The sequence below is a fragment of the Seriola aureovittata genome, chromosome 2 (genome assembly GCF_021018895.1).
Source record: "Seriola aureovittata isolate HTS-2021-v1 ecotype China chromosome 2, ASM2101889v1, whole genome shotgun sequence".
In the NCBI taxonomy this organism is placed as follows: domain Eukaryota; kingdom Metazoa; phylum Chordata; class Actinopteri; order Carangiformes; family Carangidae; genus Seriola; species Seriola aureovittata.
In genome coordinates this window covers 26554097-26574467 of record NC_079365.1, presented here as the reverse complement: position 1 = coordinate 26574467, position 20371 = coordinate 26554097, and the positions used below count along the sequence as shown (strand labels likewise).

Genomic DNA, 20371 nt, shown 5'->3' with positions numbered 1-20371 from the left:
TGATTTAACCCGGATATAAATCTGGGGAAATCATTAAATATTAACAATAGAAGCTGGTGCCAGTAAATTTACCTAAAACATGATTCAAATGATTTATTAATTATCAAAACTGTTGCCAATTAACTTTATGTCCATCAAGTCAATTCAAATTTCATTTATATAGTCATATATATATATATATATATATATATATATATATGATATATATGATATGGTTACATGCCCCAAGGGGCTTAACAGACATCCTCTGTCCTTGGACCCTTGAATCAGACAAGGGAAACCCAGGAGGGGATCCCTCTTCCAGGACAGACAGACATGTGATGGATGTTGTGTGTACAGAATAAAGCAAGAGTAGATTTACAGAGTGGACGATGAGCCACACGACTTCCTCTCCACCACGAAGACCTGGAGAGAGGACAGACTACACAAACACCATTCACACGTCCAGGAGAAGAAAACAAACACACAAGAGGAGAGAGAGAGAGACAGTCGACTAACTTGTCTCTTGACTGATCATCTCCGCTCTAGGTAACTGGTCGGTTTCTGGGTGCCTAGGTGGATGATAAAATTTCCATGTATAGCCGAGGTCAGGCCAACAACACCGTCCATCCCTTCATCTCAGGACCTCACAACAATGTCTCTTTGTCGTCCTCTTGTGGTGAAAACGCTTTTCTCTTACTCAGCTCTTGCGTTGCTTTACTTGTCTGTGCAGGGAATCTGAGAACAAGTGATTACCCACAAAACCACAACAAGATAAAAAATTAATTACAAGAAAAACTCTGACATGAATCTGCCAGAACTTGAAACTCAGGCTTGACATGTACCAACACCATACGATAGTGTGAGAACAAAACAAAATACAACAGTGTGTGAAGAGGGGTGCGTCAATTTGTACACAACAATATCACCAACAATCAAGAATCAAGGATGTCAACAAGGAGTCCTGGTGATGAGCATTAAAAAACAAGACAGATTTATTGATAATAATGAAAATAATCTAGAGGAATTTATTTGTAACATTATACCCCTTTATTTCCACGAGGATAGGTGGAATAATAGAAACATTTCTCTTGTTCAACAGCGCCAAAAACTACATCAGTTGAATCAACACCTCTGACACATATTCAACAAAAACTGAACAAGCGTTTGCAGATGACTTGGTGATCGTCAGCCGTCTGCACAATGAAGAACAGAGTCACGGCTCAGTAACAGGAGAATCAGTTGGTGTGAAGTCTTTACGACAGCTAATATCTGAAACTTAAGCAGTCCAGTGAATAACCTCAAATAAAACTGCCCGAGGTGAAAAGAAAGGTTTAGGTCAACAAAAATAGAAAAATAATTTAGATTTTACAGTTATAAAATCTCCAGGGATCAAGTCGTGGGTTAAAAATTGATCTTTTCTGTAGTAATGGATGTAAATGAAGCCTTGAAAGTTGATGCAACAATTCAGGCGCCTCGACGTTTGTTGTTGACTTATAAGCCCTCTGTCTATATAAAGGCAGTGCTGGAACAGACTGAGTGACTACACCCTCTGAAGCAATATTTGTGAAATATTATAGGAAGTAGAGTTGTATATTTTATATCAGAATGGTGAAGTAAAGGCAGTTAACAAAGGAGGACGGACCGGTTCGTCAGGGGTTCATCCCACAGCAAGATAACAACCGAAAACATTCAGAGAGAAGATCAAGACGGTGGCTGCACATGATGGAAGACAGTCTCCAGACTTAAACCCAGACTGGACTCTGCGTGACAGTAACGGCTTCAGATTCTGTGATGTCATAATGAAACACTCTAGATTCTGATCTCAAGGTCACAACAAGTTCAGAATCCCGACACTTCACTACTGTCTGCAGAAGAACAAGCATCTGAACTTATCTACAGCCTCCACACAGCACAGTGAGAAAATACTGACATCAAAAATGAGCGAGCAAGAGCGAGCTTCTGTTGCCACCTTCCGCCTGAATTCTCAGAGAAATGAAATGGAAAAACGCATGAGTGACAAGGCGTCTGCAGTCTTAACTGAATTTCGCCTGGAGGAAAAACTATGTGATGTGGTGATCAAGGTGGATGACACTGAGTTCAGCGCCCACAAGATCATCCTCTGTAGCTGCAGCCGCTACTTCTGGTGAGTAGATTATGTCAGTGGAGCAAAGACTGTTATTTCAAAGCCTTCATCAGTTATCTACATATGAACAACAGGTCAGATGTTAAGACTTTGCTGCATGTATTTGACTTTGATGACACTGATAAATCCTGATCCCACAGCACTCTTTTCACCGGCGCCTGGACAACCTCAAGGAAGCAGATGTACACCATCCCTGGGGTGTCACCTGAGATGATGCAGCTCATCGTCGATTATGCCTACACCCACTCTGTTCCCGTGACAGAGGACAATGTGGTGGAGGTTTTGGCAGCTGCAGACCAGTTGCTGGTCCCGGGGATTGTTCAGGCCTGCTGCTTCTTCCTGGAGGACCAGCTGTGCCAGAGGAACTGCATCGGCATCTGGAGGCTGGTGAACTTCTACAACTGCCCAGAGCTGAAGCACAAGGTCTTCCTCTACATCCTGCGCCACTTTGAGGAGATAGTTTGTGTCTCACAGGAACTCCTGGAGCTCTCTGTGCAGGAGCTGGTTGCTATCATCGAAAATGATCATCTCAATGTGAAAGAAGAAAACACTGTGTTTGAGACTGTCCTCCGCTGGATTAACCACCTGCCTGAACAAAGACAAAGCCTCATCTCTGTGCTGCTACCCAAGGTAACTAAACAATAAATCAGCTGTAACTGTTGTCATCTTCATATAGCATGCACTGGGTTGAATTTTTACAGAAACTGCCCAATTGGTCTGCTGCTTTTTTCTGATGAGCAAACTCTTGTGGCTGTGAAATTAAAAGCTTAATTCTCTCAGAAGAGAAGGTTATTGGACAGAGCCAGGCTCACAATTAATTCCTACTTCCAGTCCAACCACTGATATCAGAGACTGTTTCTAACTGCTGTCCTCTTACATCTCTTTAGGTGCGACTGGGCTTGATGACCCTTGCCTACCTCCAGAACGTTGTGATGGTCAACGCTGCGGTAACAAGCAGCATCGAATGTGTACCCATCATCGATGAGGCAGTCACAGCATGTTTTCTCTTCAGGGCCAATAAACCCTCAAAATCTGACTACAGAAACCTATTGACTCGCCCACGCCTGCCTCCTGACATTTTATTGGCCACCGGAGGCAATGATTTCAACTGTACCATGACCAACCTTGAGGCATATGATGCCCGAACTAACAGCTGGGTCACTGTGAGGGTTGAGATTTCTCGTTCTCACCACGGTGCTGCTGTTCTCAACAGCTTTGTGTACTTAATTGGTGGCTGCCACCGTGACTCTTACTTGAATACAGTGCAAAGGTTTGACTTTGTCACCTGCACGTTGCACCAGGTGGCATCCATGAACTACTGCCGCTGCTATGTCAGCGTTGTTGTGCAGAGTGGCTGCATTTATGCCATGGGAGGCTTCAGTGGACATACTTACTATAACACTGTTGAGTGCTACAAGCCCGAGACTAACCAGTGGACCATCACAGCACCCATGTGTCAAAAGAGGTGTGGGGCCAGTGCTACAACTCTAAATGGCAAGGTGGGTGAAACAGAGATGACTGAAACAAGTAATGTCCGAGAGGAGGGTGACTTTAACCACCAAACTAGCCTGATAATAAGACTAAACAGACATGTTCTTTTCACCTTATTATTCAGCCTGGCATCATGTTCATGTGAGCCAATTTCTTCATGTTGAAGATGATGGTAATTTTGTTGATTTTGCCCTAACCAATCAGGAGCCAGTGATCATAAATGTAGCTGTCCTAAATCTGTTTGTAGGTGTACATTTGCGGGGGTTTCAATGGGCATTGCAGCCTGTCCACGGCTGAATGCTACAACCCAGACACCAACCTTTGGACACTGATTGCACCCATGAGGACCTGCCGAAGTGGCCTTGGGGTCGCTGCCTTCAGAGACAATATCTATGCAGTGAGTTTAGTATCAATATGTTGCTCAAAAATTTGGTTTATTGTATTCAAATGACTTGTAAGATGGCGATTAGTGACTGTGATAACAAATGTAAAACTGGAAAGCCTTTTAAAGGATAAAGCTCCCGTCAGACCAGGAAGTGGCACTGCAAGAATATTTGCGTGTCTTCATGTAATAAGTACTGCTGGAGGTTTGATCACAACCTACTGTGACAGGCAAGCTAGCAGGTAGCATTCTAGTTTGCTAGCTTTACACCTGCCAGGTAGCAAGTTAGCAAACTCTGCTACTAATTGGAAAATAGGTCTACACACTTAATTCATGAGACATGGGAAACTTAACCCATTGCTCCTGTCTCTTACCTGTCTGAAGACCATGCTTTTTTTGTGGATCAGTTAGTCCTCAGACAGAGTAGGGTTGTGTAAAATTGGATGATGACAATATTTGGACTATTAGGCTCTCTATGTTGTTTTATCAGAAAAGGAGCCAAAATTAAAATGACTTCCTCAGGGTTTTCTTCCAGTCTCAATATGGTTTTCCTTACTCTACTGAAACACTGGACTCCTTTCTCTCACAGGTTGGCGGCACCTGTAGTGGGAGCTACCACATGCGCAGTGTTGAGGCCTACAACCCCCAAACCAACAGGTGGAGACCCATGCCGTCCATGAACACCAACCGCAGCTACTTTGGCATCGAGGTGGTGAACGACCAGCTCTTTGTGGTCGGAGGACACAAAAGCTCCACTCTGTCAACTGTGGAGCGCTACAATGCGGACACCTGTATGTGGTACAGTGACTCTAACATTGAGAGGTACCGCAATGGCCTGAGCTGCTGTGTGCTGCATGGACTCCCCAGTGTGGTAGAGAAATTGTTCCCTCGTGGTCCCCTGACACCCACCAATGTGGAGGAAGCCCAGTCCTGACATGTCATCCGTGGCATCATGATTGACATTAAATGTCATTTTTAAATAAATGAAATTATTTTATTTGTGTTTTTAAAGAAGGGTGTTGTTATTGTTCCATAATTATTCCATTATACATTATAAATATATAAATATATTTTCATGTTTGTTATGTATTACATATACTATATATACCTGTTTATGTCAGCGTGATTGATAACAGGTCACTGCTCTAACTCAAAGAATCTATTTGGTATTGTACTCCTAAATTAATTATCCTTGCACATTCAATTGACCATTTAACCATTTAAAATGGTTAAAAATAACGTACAGAAAATACATACAGAACATATGATAGCTTACAACTCGCAAAACTCCCTGTAACAGGAGTTGATGGCATCACTAAAATCAACAAATACAGGCTAAAAATACCGTTTTTCTCACCTGCAAACGCAGCAGACTGGCCGCCATTATGGCTCTGAATTGCACACGAAAATAGTGAAAGGGCGATCCCGGTAAGATCCAAAATGGCGCCTTTTCCCCTTTAAACAAGAAACCAATCGAATTCATGGAAGTTATTTTCTATCCAATCAAAATCCACTTGGGGGGCGGGACACCCGCTACTGGGTGGATCTGTTTTGGGGTGTTGTGAATTCGTGTAGTCAAGAAATCTTGAGTGGGAGTTGTCGGACCGATTTTGTTGTGCGTTTTGTCCGTTGATTGGCACCGATTTCCAACGCGCCAGCTGCAGACATGCCCGGGATAGAGAAGCTGCCGATAGAGGAGACGCTGGAGGACAGTCCGCAGGTAACATATCTCTTCACTGGAGGCTTCAGCTAGCTTGCTAACGTTAGCTACTTATCCGGCTAGGCTAACTGTCTTTGTAGGCTCAGTGTTTGCCAACAACCAGCGAAGAGATGCCGCTAACGGCCCGGCTAACCAAAGCTGTCAAGCGGACAGATTAAATGGGAAACGCCAGCTGTGCATCGGCGTTAAAATGACCTCAGCTGGAGGAGGTGTCAGTCAGGATACGAAGTCGAAATGTCAAACATCATTCAGTGTTGGTTTGCACTGAAATGAGCTCGTTAAATGTGTATTTAGCTACTTCCTTAGCCTTTAAGCTAAAGTGTTTCCACTCTTTCCAGTGATAACTGTTTATTCCTTGGCCAAACAGCAGTGTCACCCTGCTGCTGTCTGTTATTGTTAGTATGTCACACAGAGCCGCAAGAAGCTGCTGCTGCTGCTGCTGCTGCTGCAACTGCAGCTGCTGGTGATGCACTGATCCAGATGACTTGAGACACACCACAATTAGTGCAGCAAATCCATGACAGAACACCTGCTGTGACATCACTGATCAGGGTGTGGCCAGAGTGTGATACACCTGACAGGTTCAGTCTGTAAATATACTGTAGGATGTTTGGATGTTTTAGTTCAGTTAATGTGCCATGAGTTTTATCAGGCACTTCAGGGACTTGTATTATATGGGTAATGATTTGTCAAGTATTAGATTAGAAGATTGCCAGAAGATTTATCAGAAATAATTTTAATTTTAAGTGATTGAATTTTTTTGGCTATTTTTCAAGCAAAAGGGTCAAACATTCCCTTTCAGTGTGTCATATGTGAGGATTTTATGTTGGTGAATCTGGATGAAAAAGGTTAACAAGCTTAGTTAATTCTGAGTTTTCTTATCTAGCTGTGACCACTCAAGTAAAACAGCCGTACTTTGAAACTACATGTAACATCATCAGAACTGTGAGACTGACAGGAGTAATTTGAGGAAACATTGAGGGAAAGTTGATCATGGCAGCTTCAAAATGTGATTTCCAGCATGGTAAAATATATACAATTTAACCAGACTAAAAGAATGTGAGTTACCTACACTAATTTGTCTTTGTGATACAAGCTGCAGTAGTGTAAAGCATATGTAATTATTATAAATCCTGGTGCCGCTTGACCATTTATAAATTGGTAGACACATGTCAAAAATTCAGTCGTACAGTTGGATGCAATTTTTTTTGTTACTTTTACATACAACTATTTATTTTTATCTCTCACAATGACATTAGTTGAGATAGACAATGACAGATGAGCTTGCTGGCTGGCTAAAGGCTAAAAAATGCTGTTGGGACACACCTTGATAACAGTACTGTACTGTAGGGACAGATCGCAGGTGTGGATTTACATAGATAGACATGGGTTTGGTTTTTGGCAGCCACACAAGGGATCATTTGGGGCCATAACTAACACTGTTATTCACCACTTCTATTGTGTGTTTTGTGTACAGACCCGCTCTCTGCTGGGAGTGTTTGAGGAGGACACTGCAGCCATCTCCAACTACTGTACACAGCTCTATCAGGCCATGCATAGGATTTATGATGCACAGGTACACACTCACACACGATTGACAGTTATACTGCCACTGGCGTTGCAGGTGCAGGCCAGAACATACAGCAACATTAATACGTGGCTGCTGATTAAATAATGTGTCTCCAGCTGCTCAGTGCTGTTTCTGCTGTTTTGTTTTGATTTTTCAGAATGAGCTCAGTGCTGCAACACACCTGACCTCCAGGCTGCTGAAAGAGTACGACAAACAGGTGGGCCACTTCATACCAGCCACCACCCCGAAGACACACTAGAAATGAGCCTTACACTGGCCTTTCAACACTATCCATCAGGCTTATGACCCTAGCCGTTAGCCTCACGTCCCTAGCCAGAGGCCATTAACCACAGTTTTATAACACCAGCCCCAAATTTCTAATACTATGAACCTTATCACACCACCTATCAGTCTTATAATTAGCCAAAACCTTATAAAGTAGCCACTGGCTTTATAACATTAGCTAGCAGACATATCACACTAGCACCATCCCTGAAACAGAAGCCACAAATGTTAAAATGCTAAACACTAGCCTTTTAACGCTAGCCATTAGCCTTATAATACTAGCCACTGGCTTTGACGCTTACTTCACACACTTATGTCTTATCTACAGTTCTGGTTATGTTTTACACTGTTGATTTTTACAGCTAGCAGCTAGGAGCATTTTGTCCCATCTGCCTGTCCAAACACTTTAGTCCAAAACAAGACCTCTTGACATTTTTGTAAATATGTCATGACCCCTGACCTTTCCATTAGAGACAACTACAGGTCAACATTTAACTAACATTTATTTTTTGATGATGAGGTGTTTTGCTCCCAGGAACTGACAGATTCATATGCTGTGCATTTGATGCAGTTTCCATTCCGGGAATCGTTCTAATCCATTCCTCCATGTCGTTGCTTCTGTTGTCTTTAGCGTTTTCCTCTGGGTGGCGATGATGAGGTGATGAGCTCCACTCTGCAGCAGTTTGCAAAAGTCATTGATGAGGTGAGAGAGAACACAAACACACCAGAGCTCGATATTTCGTCTGACAAGTTTGTTTTATCCTTCTGGATGTGCTGCACAAGAAGTTTTTATCTGATATGATATGACATCAGATTCGATTTACTGTGAATATCTGTGAGATGGAGAATAAGACGCTGTGTTCATCTTTAAACTGTGGTGGTTCCACTGGTTTCTCTCTCTCTCTCTCTCTCTCTCTGTCTTTCTAGTTGAGTTCCTGTCATGCTGTCTTGTCCACCCAACTTGCAGACGCCATGATGTTTCCCATCACTCAGTTTAAAGAAAGAGAGCTGAAGGGTAGGAAACCGCACACAAACAAAAAAAGAACTACATGGACAAGGGCTACGTGGACAGCTAACCGTCAAATGTGATAGTTGAACATGTGATTCAACAAGATTTTCCAATAGATTTTGGAACCTGGCTGCAGGGATTTCCAGACAAAAAGTACACTTGTACCAGTATGTGGTGCTCACATAAACAGGAAAGGTAAAAATATCCCTTGCATTCTAACTTGCAGTTCTTTTTGTTTCTCTCCAGAGATCCTCACTCTGAAGGAAGTCTTCCAGATAGCCAGTGATGGTAAGTTTGCACCGCTGGTTAGGGGCTGCAATTCATTTTCTATATCAGTTTATCAGTTTCTTTCTTTGGAATAAATGTTCATCACAAGTTCCTTAGCATCTTCTAATTGAACGATTCTGTGCCCCCTGTCCGTTAGCTACTGTTGCTAACAGATGCTGGCTAGTGTTATGTTTTTCTACTACAATTATGACCTGTCTGAATATCCATCTCAGCTTTGCTTGAAGCTTTGGTGTGCATATTCTAATATGTCCGCCTGACATCTGCTTGTATGTCTGGTAGAGTTTTTTTTCCATAAAAACCAGAGGACAGAATTTTTTTGACTAGATTCAGGCAGTTAAGGACTTTGGAGGCTGAATATCGCTGCATTTCCTATTATTAAAAGCTGTTTAGTTTGTAGTAATCTGGGAAAAGATCTGCAAAATCTCACATTGGTTCTCAAATGTTTGGAATTTTTATGTAATAATTTACTTAAAGCAGTTCATTGATTAACATTTGTCTTGAACATATTTTCATTACTGTTAATCCATGAGTATGGAGTTTTGTCTGTCCTAATTTGAATGAAGATGATATGAGAATTTTTAGCCACTATCTCTCAGTCACAGTTCGCTCGACACGTCACAATGTAGAGTCACATTTAATCTTTTTGTCAGTCTGACTCTCGTGGCTTCAAACTGCTTCCACGTTCAGTCAGAATCGCTTTGTTACTGAGGTTTATCTGAACTTAAATGAAGATTTCCCCTTGTTTTTAAGGGTTACAGGCAGAATATTGTTGTACTCATTACTGCTTTGTCTTCCTCTCTAACTTGTTACTGCTAAAAAAGAAAATATGTTTCTTCACCTGAACCATCTCACCTGCCTGTTTGACTGTCTGTGTGCAGATCATGACACAGCCATTAATCGATACAGCCGCCTGTCCAAGAAGAGGGACAACGACAAGGTAACCACATTAGTGACAGTAACGCTCCTCATCAGGTTTATTATTCAGTGCTTTAATACCACAGTTTGATGCTAAACTCTGAGGTAATGCTTTCTTGATGAAGCATCCATTCAGTTGCTTGTACACAAATCTCACGTCTTCTTGTTCAGCTGACCTGCTGTGCACAGTGAGGCTCTTGTTATTAGCAGTTACTTGGATTACAATAATCTGAAATGTAGCAATTGAGCACGGTCTCCGTTTTTTCTATAATTTGAAACAAATTACATTAGGCACTTTCTGCAGAAATAATTAGAAAGATATGGACGTAACTTCTGCATTGTCCAGTCTGGTTTTGAGCGTTTTAACCCATTAACGTCTAATTGTATATTTTTATTGTTTAATGCACAGTTTTTAGATCAATCAGATTGATTTCCCTCCAGGCAGCCATTTCAGTTGATTTCTTAGAAATTCTTCATTAGGAGTAACCCTTTGAGTTGTCCCATCTCGTCAGAGTGGAACCATTGCTCGGTTGTATTTTTTGTCATACGTCAGTGAAGTGGTTGTTGTGTGGGGATGCAGCTGCAGCAGAGGAGTGTTTTTAAAGCTCTCCTACAAGGTTCAAGCTTCTCAAACCAGTTATATGCTAATATGAACATATCACAATACGATTATCAGTAATAATATCTATATATAATAATATAATATCTTTGACTAGAAGATATAACCTTGAATTGTAATACTGAGCAGAGTGTTGTGTGTTGCAGCTGCGGGCGGAGGCAGTGGAGGACGTCTACACCTCTCGCAAGAAACAGCACCAGACCATGATGCACTACTTCTGCTCACTTAACACGCTACAGTACAAGAAGAAAACAGCTCTGCTGGAGCCACTGCTGGGCTACATGCAGGCCCAGGTACACACACACACACACACACACACACACACACACACACACACACACACACACACATAGCAGTGAGCTTTCATGTGCATCACTGTGACAGCAACAAGAACTAGATGTCACTGTTAACAGAGAGAAACATGAGACTGCTGTGATGTTGAAGTGGAACCTGCTGATGTGTCTGTATCTTTATATCTGTGTTCGCTCTGTGCAGATCAGTTTCTTTAAGCTGGGGTCAGAAAATCTTACCCAGCAGTGGGAGGACTTCCTGGGAACCATAGGAACCAGCGTCCAGAAGTAAGGACCTTACACCCGCCCCCTTCCTCCCAAAGTGACTCAGATGTTTTCTCCTTTTTACTATTCTACATTCAAAGTCTTAAATGCAGTGTTTTTTTGAATATAACTAAGTTTTAAAGTGCAGGTGGTGTTGAAGAAGCTGCAGATGGATGGAAACATGAGAGTAATATGAAGCAGCAAATGTGAATCTAGTGTCTGTGTGTGTGTTTAGTGTCCGTCGGGAGATGGAGGAGGAGGTGGGGCAGATGCAGCAGACCATCCAGCAGATGGAGATATCATGTGACTCGCTGTATGCACCGTGTGACCCTGACCCCGCCCACTCACCTGTCTGTCGCAACCTGACCAGGAAACAGGGATACCTGTACATCCGCAAGTAAGACACAAACACACACACACACATTTTAATATTTTTATTTATTGTTCACATTAAAGACACTTTGAGCTTCATGCACACAGGAGCTGTAAAGGTTTATTCCACTTTAAGTCTTATTGGTTTTTTCCATCATTTTAGCAGTTACTTGTTTGGAAGAGAACATGAAGGCAAGACAGTAAAATGAATACCTAAACCGTCTGTTGTAAACATCTATCACAGATTCAGTTTGACCCTCCTTACTTCCTGTAGTTGTGTTCATTCAGTTTTCCTGTGCAGTGAGGGATTATCACAACATCTCAGGTGTGGTCTGTTTCAGTTTGACCTCCAAATAAAGTGATTTAGATCGTCTAGATAAACTGTTTGTTTGTCTCCAACGTGTCTGATCATCTGGCTGATCATGTTTCTTGACAAGTCACATTTCTGAGCTATTAAAGTACAGTTGTAAAAACAAAACAAAACATAATTCTCCTTTAATGAATATAAAACTTTAATTGTGAGGTTTGGTCTGTAAAAGTAGCCCCTCTGTCTGTCTCTCAGTAAGACGGGTCTGGTGTCGACCTCCTGGGAGCGTCAGTACTTCTTCACGCAGGGTGGTAACCTGATGCAGCAGGGCCGCGGCGAGGTGGCCGGCGGGCTGGTCACAGACCTCGACAACTGCTCCGTCATGGCGGTCGACAGTGACGACCGCCGCTTCTGCTTCCAGGTCACATCCTTCGACGGCAAGAAGTGAGAGAGCCCCCGTTACTTTACTTTCTTCTCTCATGACGACACTGTAACTCTTCTCAGATGTTCTCGCCAGTCTGACACTTTCAGGGTTAATGCCACCTTCTCTCGTTTTGTGCTCCGTCAGAGTGGTGACGCTGCAGGCGGAGAGCAGGAAGGACTGCGAGGAGGTAAATTGCTTTTTTTTGTCATGTGACCTTGCCTGTCAGCTGTTCTGTTGTTTTCTCACACCATCTTCCTGCTGTTTGTTTATCCACCAGTGGATCTCCACCATAAACAACATCTCCAAGAGGATCTACCTGAGCGAGAACGCAGAGGTGCGTGTCCTTCTTCTTCCCTCATTAACTTTCTTGTCACAGATCAAAGAGGAAACTTTGGCAGATACTTTTAGGTGTAGTTTATCCTGGTTTCAGATCCATGAGTCACACACCCATATCTCTGATTTGATTTGAGTTGGAACGTCAGTCTGTTTCCCCCAGTTGTTAAAACATTAGTGTGGAGGTCATACAGCCTGACGCTACCACATCATAACTATTATAATGACATGACAAGCTGGTGACGACGCTGTGCAGGTGAACTGATCGTATTAGCACCTGTACGATGAGAGACAGTCTCTTACTTTCTTCCAGCTGTGGCAGTCGGTAGCACTGTCTGTCATATTGTGATCAGTGGTCAGATATTTGCAAAAAGGCACAAGGTGGTCAAGTAGCAACATGAAAAAACACATGTCCAGTCACAGTGTAAACAGGAAGACAAAAGGAAAACATATGGATAACAGCTTTTTAAAAGTGGTTTTTGGCATTGTATGCTTTTATTAGAAAGCTGACAGGCAACAAGAGGAGAAAGAGCAGGAAAACATTTTGGATGTGTGCTTTCATATTGTTTTCCCATTGGTTGACACTGACAGTACTTCCTTCCTATTGACAGGAGCTTGCGGCCAGAGTGAACCAATCAGCTATCGAAGCTGTGACGCCATCACCGTCCTTCCAGCAGAGACACGAGAGCATGAGACCCGGCAGGTAGTACTGACACTGACGAGGGGTTATCGACAACGTCATAACCAATCAGCTGCCAGATGTAATGGAGATGGACCCCTGGTGGCCAATCAGATTTCTCAACTTGACGAGTCAGACCTCCATTTATACAATATTTCTCTCATTTCAGTAAAGGGCGTGCGGGCAGAGCGAGCAGTATTAGCTCCGTGGGGTCCGAGCCATCGCCTGCGCTTTCTGTGCTCTCATTGGACGCGCTGGTTGCCCCGGAAACACCAATCCAGTTTGACATCATTTCCCCCGTCAGCGAGGAAAACTCAGGACAGAGCAAGACGGCAGCACAGTCCGGCAGGTGTGTGTGTGTGTGTGTGTGTGTGTGTGTGTGTGTGTGTGTGTGTGTGTGTGTGTGTGTGTGTGTGTGTGTGTGTGTGTGTGTGTGTGTGTGTTAGAGATATATGCTTCAATGAGGCGTTAAAGGGTAGTTCCACAAGGTAGAATCACTTCAAAAAAGGGGATCAATACAAAAGTAGATCTTTAGAGCAACTGAAGCACGTACCCCAACGCCTAACCACTGTGTGTGTGTGTGTGTGTGTGTGTGTGTGTGTGTGTGTCATACAGAAGGAGTAATCCATTTGGAGAGACGGGAGACACCACTACAGAAGACAGTGAAGGTACTGTCTGTCTCAACATTTCATTATTAAAATGAAAACTACATCTGCATGGTGTCTGTTGATGCATCTACCTCCAATTTGTCACCGTTTTGTTCAATGAAAATGTGTTTGAGTGCAGCGTCGTCCTCTCCTCATTTTGGTGCACCACACCATTGTGATTTCATTGCTGCCCCTTGTTGCTTTGCCTTGAGTGTATAAAACAAACACTAAAACTACAGTATAATCCTTCCTGTTCTTCAGACTGCATCATCACCAGCTCTTTGTTGTTTGTTGACTAATATTTTACTCTTATCTTATATTTTATATTGTAATGTTTGGCAAAGAATTAGAAAAAAAACTATTTTATTTGTATTATATATTGTAAAGATGTTTCTAATCTTGACTCTTGTAGTTTACTATAATTTAACAACATTAATAATAATAATTACAATAATACATTTCAGACCAATTTTAATCAAATTGAGATATCCCTGTGTCTGTTTCCTGTGTCCGTGTTGTCCAGACTCGATCCTCCACCAGCTCTTCATCGTTCGCTTCCTGGGCTCCATGGAGGTGAGGAGCGCCGAGTCAGCAGACGTCATCTCTGAGACCATGAGACAGATCCTGGCCGCCAGAGCCATCCACAACATCTTCAGGATGACCGAGTCACACCTGCTGGTCACCTGCGACTGCCTCAAGTATGTGTGTGTGTGTGTGTGTGTGTGTGTGTGAGTGTCTCAGTCGCAGTAGCGCCCCCTAGAGACGGCAGTGTTCATTACAACTACAACATGAATGTGTTGGACAGAACAGTTTTTGACCTCTTGTCGCTCTGTGGAGCAGTTTTTTATTTTGAGTAGGTCCCCATTTTGTTTGTTTCACGCACAAGGACGCACATGCACTGATCGTGAACATAACAAGAAAAGGAACGTTAAGTTCTTCTTAGAACCTGAGCAGGGTGGAGTTAAAAGTTTGTCCTGAGGGTGGCGCTCCAGGAAACGTCATGGAGCCATAAAAATCAAATGGTTTATTTAATGACAAGCTGCAGATTAGAAAAATTAAATTTTTCCTTACACATAAAAAAGTTCATAACAGTGATTCGAACTGATAACGTGTTATCAGTTCGAAAAAGTCTTTGAGTTTAACATGTGAACTTTTCTTTTCAGGCTTATTGATCCTCAGACACAGGTCACACGACTCAGGGTAAGATGATCTGTCTCAATAGACTAGATCCTTGTTTTGGTTTCAGACATGTTTTTAAGGATTTATAATTGGTTCCAGTCCCCATCTTCCTAAATTTAAGCCTTCTCTGTCCTCCTCCTTCTTTCTCTCCCTTCCTCCTGCTGCAGTTCCCTCTGTCCAGTGTGGTTCAGTGTTCGTCCCATCAGGACAACAAGAGGCTGTTTGGCTTCGTTTTGCAGTCAGCAAGTGGGCGGGGAGACAGCCGAGCCGTCTGCTACATTTTCGAGTCCAACAACGATGGAGAAAAGGTCCTGTTCATCTGTTTGTCTCTCTGTCTCTCTCTACTCTGTTCAGTCTGTCTGTCTGTCTGTCTGACCTGTCTGTCTCCTTCATGTGTTGCAGATCTGTGACAGTATCGGTCTGGCCAAGCAGATAGCCTTCCACTCTGAGATGGTGAGACTCATTTAAAACTCCATTATGCTGAAGCTAAAGCGAACTCCCCCACAGTTTGGGGATGGTAATGGTTCCTCCAGATGTTGTGGATGTTAATTATGTTGTTGTGTTGTTGATGTTTTTCTCGTGCAGGACCGTAAGGCGGTGGAGAAGAGGAAGGAGCAGGACAAGGCCAAAGAGAAGCAGCAGGAGGAACTCAGCAAGCAGAGACAGATAGAGAAGGTGACCTTTAACCTTTAACTCTGAAAAGTGACCTAAACCTTAAAAGAGGCTAAAACACAGAAAAAGCTTTAGAAAAATACCTGTGCACGGTTGGACAAGTTGCTGACCTGTAGTAACCTGCCAGAAGCCTGGACCGCTTTCATTAAACCAACACGATCTCTGGTGCCAAATATTATAAGGGAAAATAATTTTTATAAAGTTCCGTAATGACAGTGCTATGGGAGGATGTTTCCTACATTTCTCCTCGTCTAAAATCTTGTTTTTCTGGCTGAAACGAAGACGGGAGAAACTGAGAAATCGGAGACAGAGAAATCGGCCTGCCTGAGGTTCACGATCGTGACGAGCAGTAAAGTCTTTACTGAATGCTAACATGACGAGAGACTGCTGAATGACTGAGCTCCAGGTCACTGACAATGATTGCAGTACACGGCTCGGTAACATAACCTCCTTTATTTTGAAGCATGACTCAGTCTTGTCTTTTCAGGATCTGGAGGAGCAGAGCCGTTTGATCGCCGCCTCTAGTCGCCCTGCCAACCCGCCTGCCCCTGACGGACAGTTCCTAGTGCTAAGCAACAGCCAATCAGAGGACAGCGACGCTGGGGAGGAAGGGAAGAAGAGGGGCGAGTCTGAAGCCTAACGACACGCAGAGGATGCATGTTTTACCTCCCAGGCTGGTCCTAGCTGGTACTGTTGAAGCAGCAGCTCAGGAATCAGAGGAGGGGAACACCACCTGCCCACCCGGGCTGCCTGGGACTGAAAAACATGCGCTCCCTCTCTGCTGGACTCTGTTTGAAGTTTGTGGTGGAGCCTGTCACTCTGAAAACGGAGGATAAACTAAATGCACCCACACTACAAGAGGAGGAGGAGGAGTGGCGAGGAAACATCTCGCCACGGACTCGTGTTTTATTCTGTGTGTAAAAACGCTGCTTTTTATACCGGCTCCGCTATCCAGAAAAGGACAAAAAAATATAGATTAACCTGTAAGTTTCTGTTTTACATGTTTATTTTATAAAGAAAAAAAAAAAAGAGCTAAGAATAACGACAGAGGATATAAAGCAGAACAGCGTGAGGAATAATGAACCAGGATCTGAAGGAGCCTGAGGGAACACACAGTGCAGATTTGGACGGTGTCAGTGTCTCACTCTGGCACTGAGGAACCTCAGCTGTTTTCTCTGTCAGTGTTGTTGGTAAAACACGAGACATACGATGCTCTAAAACAACAGAAGAAGAAGAAGAAGGAGACAGAGCGAGCAGGGAGTCTTATTTTGAAGAGTACTTCCTGTTGTGATGTGTTCATCGGCTGACCTTTTTACTCATCTTCCTTCAGACGGTCACTAGTTTTCGTTCATTTCACCACAGGATGAAGAATAACGCCCAGTCTTGAGTCGGTATTTTTTGGTTTGTAATTTTCAGATGTTTTAATTGACAAACAATTAATCTAAAAAATAATCCGCAGATTGATTATTAATAATAATAATAATAATAATAATAATAATAATAATAATAATAATTGCAGCCTTACGTCACAGTGACATTATGACCACTTTATTCAGGTCAACAAGACAGAGCCAGTGCATCAAAATTAAAACAGGTCGCAGGACTCTTCTCCACTACACCGACCTTTATTCCAGTTTCTTTAAATACAGTACATTGATCAGTCATGTGATCGATATGTCAATAAACGAATGGTGAAAGGTGCAGCGGCAGCGTGGACGGTGAAGAGGAACAGATCCAGAAATCTAAACCGTCAGCGAGTCAACGTAGATTTGGTCAAAAGACTCTCGAGACGTCTAAATTCAAATTACGCTTCACTGGGTTGGACGTGACATTTGGTTGCTGCTTCAAACTAAATGCCAAAACGTGTTGTTCGTCGTTGTCGTCCAGATAGACTCAGATATTCCTTTTTCAGTGCCTTGATAAACAGTTAAAAATCACTGGTACAAAATGACCTGCCACCTCTGGTTAAAGGTTCGTTAAATTTAGGCACAAGAACTTAATTAAGGTCAGGAATCGTGGTCGTGGCTAAAAATAAAACTGCTTCAGCTTTTGCTCCTGACAGACTTGAGTCATAATTGAAATGCACGTGAGGTAAACATTGGTCATATTCTGATGTTTTTCTGTCAAGGGCATCTTCACATCACATTCAGTGTAACTGTGGTTTAAATACTACTACACTCAATTTTAAATTCTAGTGAAGATCCCAAAGCTTTCAAAAATACCAAATACTTCACGCTGAAATGTAGGAAAATGATGCATAAGACATTTAAAATAATAATTAGGAGCTGCAACAAGCCAACAGTGGGGCCAGACGGTCTGAGAAGGTGGTCTCAGACTTTTTAATCCCACTGAATATATTACAGTTACAAGTAAGACTGAATTGTAACTTAGTTGTCTAAAACAAAACTAACTTTTCAACCAAATGTAGCCCAGATGTCAGCAGGCGTTAGACTTACTGACTGTGTGTGATGTGGAAACACAGAAACTCTTGCTGCGACTTTATTCAAAGACATACGTGGCATTGAAGACTGAAACAGAAAGATCACTCACAGCTGGACTCACTGTGGTGACAACATGTCAGGTTAAACTCACGTTACCTGCTGAAGTTATCCTGACTGAACTTCACTGATCAACAGCCTGTAACGTGAATGCAGGTTGGGCAACAGTGTGACAGGTTTTTTGAGTTTGAGATGTGACTTACCTGTCATCATAGTCGCTGTGAATGAAACATTTGGTCCCCCCCCCCCCCCCCCGAGGTCAAAGGTCAACTCTGATTTAGCTACAGTGAAAATACCCTGTGCCCTAACAACTGAACGGCTTCAGTGCCAATATGAACTTTGTTCTTTTTCTGAATCATCAGCCGTCGTCAGTCCAGCATCCTCTGCTTTTCATGCACTTTGTACGCAGTGTGTTTTTAGCATGTTGTCATGACTGAAGCCAAACAGACCCAGAGGTTGTGAAAAAGAAAGTTGTATTTTGAATTGATGTAATTTGAAGAGTTTCTCTGCAACTGCTGCCTCTTACAAAATGAATAATTGCATGAAAGTAACGCTCCTTAATGAGAAACATTTACCGTTCACCAGTTAGATTTTAGGCCACGAAGGTGAGCCAACGATGCTTCGCTCTTGTCTTTGTCCGTTTGCCTATTGAGAAACGTTGGTCTGACGTTGGGAAAAGTTGGAGATCTGTCAACTAAAGCACAAACCTGATCAATCGGTCTCCTCACTTTTGCTGCTTCTGACGACAGTTTGATAAAAGGAAGCTGAGATTGGAAAGAAGTAAAGATTTTGGTGTCAACTTTTGGTTTTCTCTGGTGAGCTGATACATTTTATTCATTCAGTAAACTGTGAAGAAATGTCACATTTTTGGCATCTAGATATATAAAACCGTAGGAACCATGCCGACATGCAGTCCTCCATCTGCTCTGCCAAATAACCAGCCGAGCCTGTGTGTCTCTCCTGACATCACAGTATTGATCCGTGCTTTAACACATGTTAATCTGAAACAATGCTAGAGGCCTTTTAATGCTTCTCACAGGTTTGATTCATTAATCAGCGTTTATTCAGAGTGATTGATTATCTGTAGGAAAATGAAGTGAATAAGCTTCAGTTTCAGGATCATAGACATTGCATGCACAACAGACAAAACCTCTTCAGTCGCCTGTGGGGAAGTTAACGGGGTGAAGACGTCTCTAAATCAACTGTTACTAATAAAAAATTTATTTTTTGGTTGTTTTTTTTTTTTTTTTTTGGGAGGATGTTTTCTTGCTGTAACCAGGTGACGGACTCGAGTCGATGGAGCTGCACTTTAACGACAGGATCGACGATGTTGAACTGTAAATACGTTTCAGTGATTGATGTTCCAGTGTCATGATTAATAAAAAAAAGGCTTTTCAGTGATAAATAAAGCACTAACTCCACCCGCCTGAGTCAGTCTGCTGATGTTTCCGGATCAAACGAACCTCCTTCAGCTACAAGAGCTGCAGGGAGTTTTACAGGTGTAAATCAAGAACAGAACTAAGTGGATTTTTGTGTTTATTTTCATGTTTGCACAGTTTATTGTTATATTTGTGTATGAAAGTTCATTATTAACATTAGTCTGACAAATTTAGATATAAAAAAATCAATATTTAATTGAAATATATAAATTCTCAATTATTCTTTTTCCTATCAACATTTCTGTGGTTACGTAAATTTTTTTATACAAAACATAAAATTTACACTTTGAATTTTGCCATTTTCTTTGTGAATATATCTTCCAAGTATCATATCGTCCCCAAAATGAAACAAAACATGGAAAAGGATAAATTCAGATTTTTAAGATCATTTTACAATATAATTCTATGTTGTATTTTACACGACACTTTCTCGTTATTTATATATATTTTATTTATAAAATATTTTCCAAGCTTTATGCCATTGAGTATCATTAAAGAAAGAAGACTAGAAAACTCTTTGTGGAGTTTCTGTCTCTGAAAACTGAATTTGTTTTTTACCTTCCCCAAAAAATACATGATAGAAAAATGTAATCTAAATCAATAGAAAGATCTATAACACCATCATTTCTAAGACGTAATTATAGAGTGTTAAATAAAGTGTCCGACACTCTTACAGGCATCAACATGAACAGTGTGCGGGGGTCAGAGGTCAACGACTGGTCATGGGGAACTCGAGCTGCTGCTCTGCGGGTTCAGTTTACTTATGAATGTGTGTTAACGTTTGGAGGATGTTGTAATGTCGTGGTTTTTAGAGCGGCTCACACTCTACACCACCCTTCACTGATCACACATAATGAAGATGG

At 42.2% G+C, this 20371-nt stretch overlaps 2 protein-coding genes across 2 annotated transcripts; both read left to right on the top strand.

Annotated features, from left to right (window-relative positions):
- The first annotated feature begins 634 nt into the window (after positions 1-634).
- Positions 635-4939, top strand: LOC130184559 (kelch-like protein 10). Its single transcript, XM_056400526.1, has 5 exons — positions 635-2125; positions 2266-2755; positions 3013-3624; positions 3864-4013; positions 4588-4939. The coding sequence occupies exons 1-5, from the start codon at positions 1920-1922 to the stop codon at positions 4930-4932; spliced, it is 1803 nt and encodes a 600-aa protein (XP_056256501.1). The 5' UTR covers positions 635-1919; the 3' UTR covers positions 4933-4939.
- A 613-nt stretch (positions 4940-5552) lies between these two features.
- appl1 (adaptor protein, phosphotyrosine interaction, PH domain and leucine zipper containing 1) lies at positions 5553-19490 on the top strand. Its single transcript, XM_056397360.1, has 22 exons — positions 5553-5718; positions 7196-7294; positions 7446-7505; positions 8205-8276; positions 8501-8588; positions 8829-8870; positions 9749-9807; positions 10551-10697; positions 10900-10982; positions 11194-11355; positions 11893-12081; positions 12206-12248; positions 12339-12395; positions 13006-13097; positions 13243-13422; positions 13689-13741; positions 14244-14418; positions 14884-14920; positions 15067-15207; positions 15302-15352; positions 15485-15574; positions 16059-19490. The coding sequence occupies exons 1-22, from the start codon at positions 5665-5667 to the stop codon at positions 16209-16211; spliced, it is 2127 nt and encodes a 708-aa protein (XP_056253335.1). The 5' UTR covers positions 5553-5664; the 3' UTR covers positions 16212-19490.
- The last annotated feature ends 881 nt before the right edge of the window (positions 19491-20371 follow it).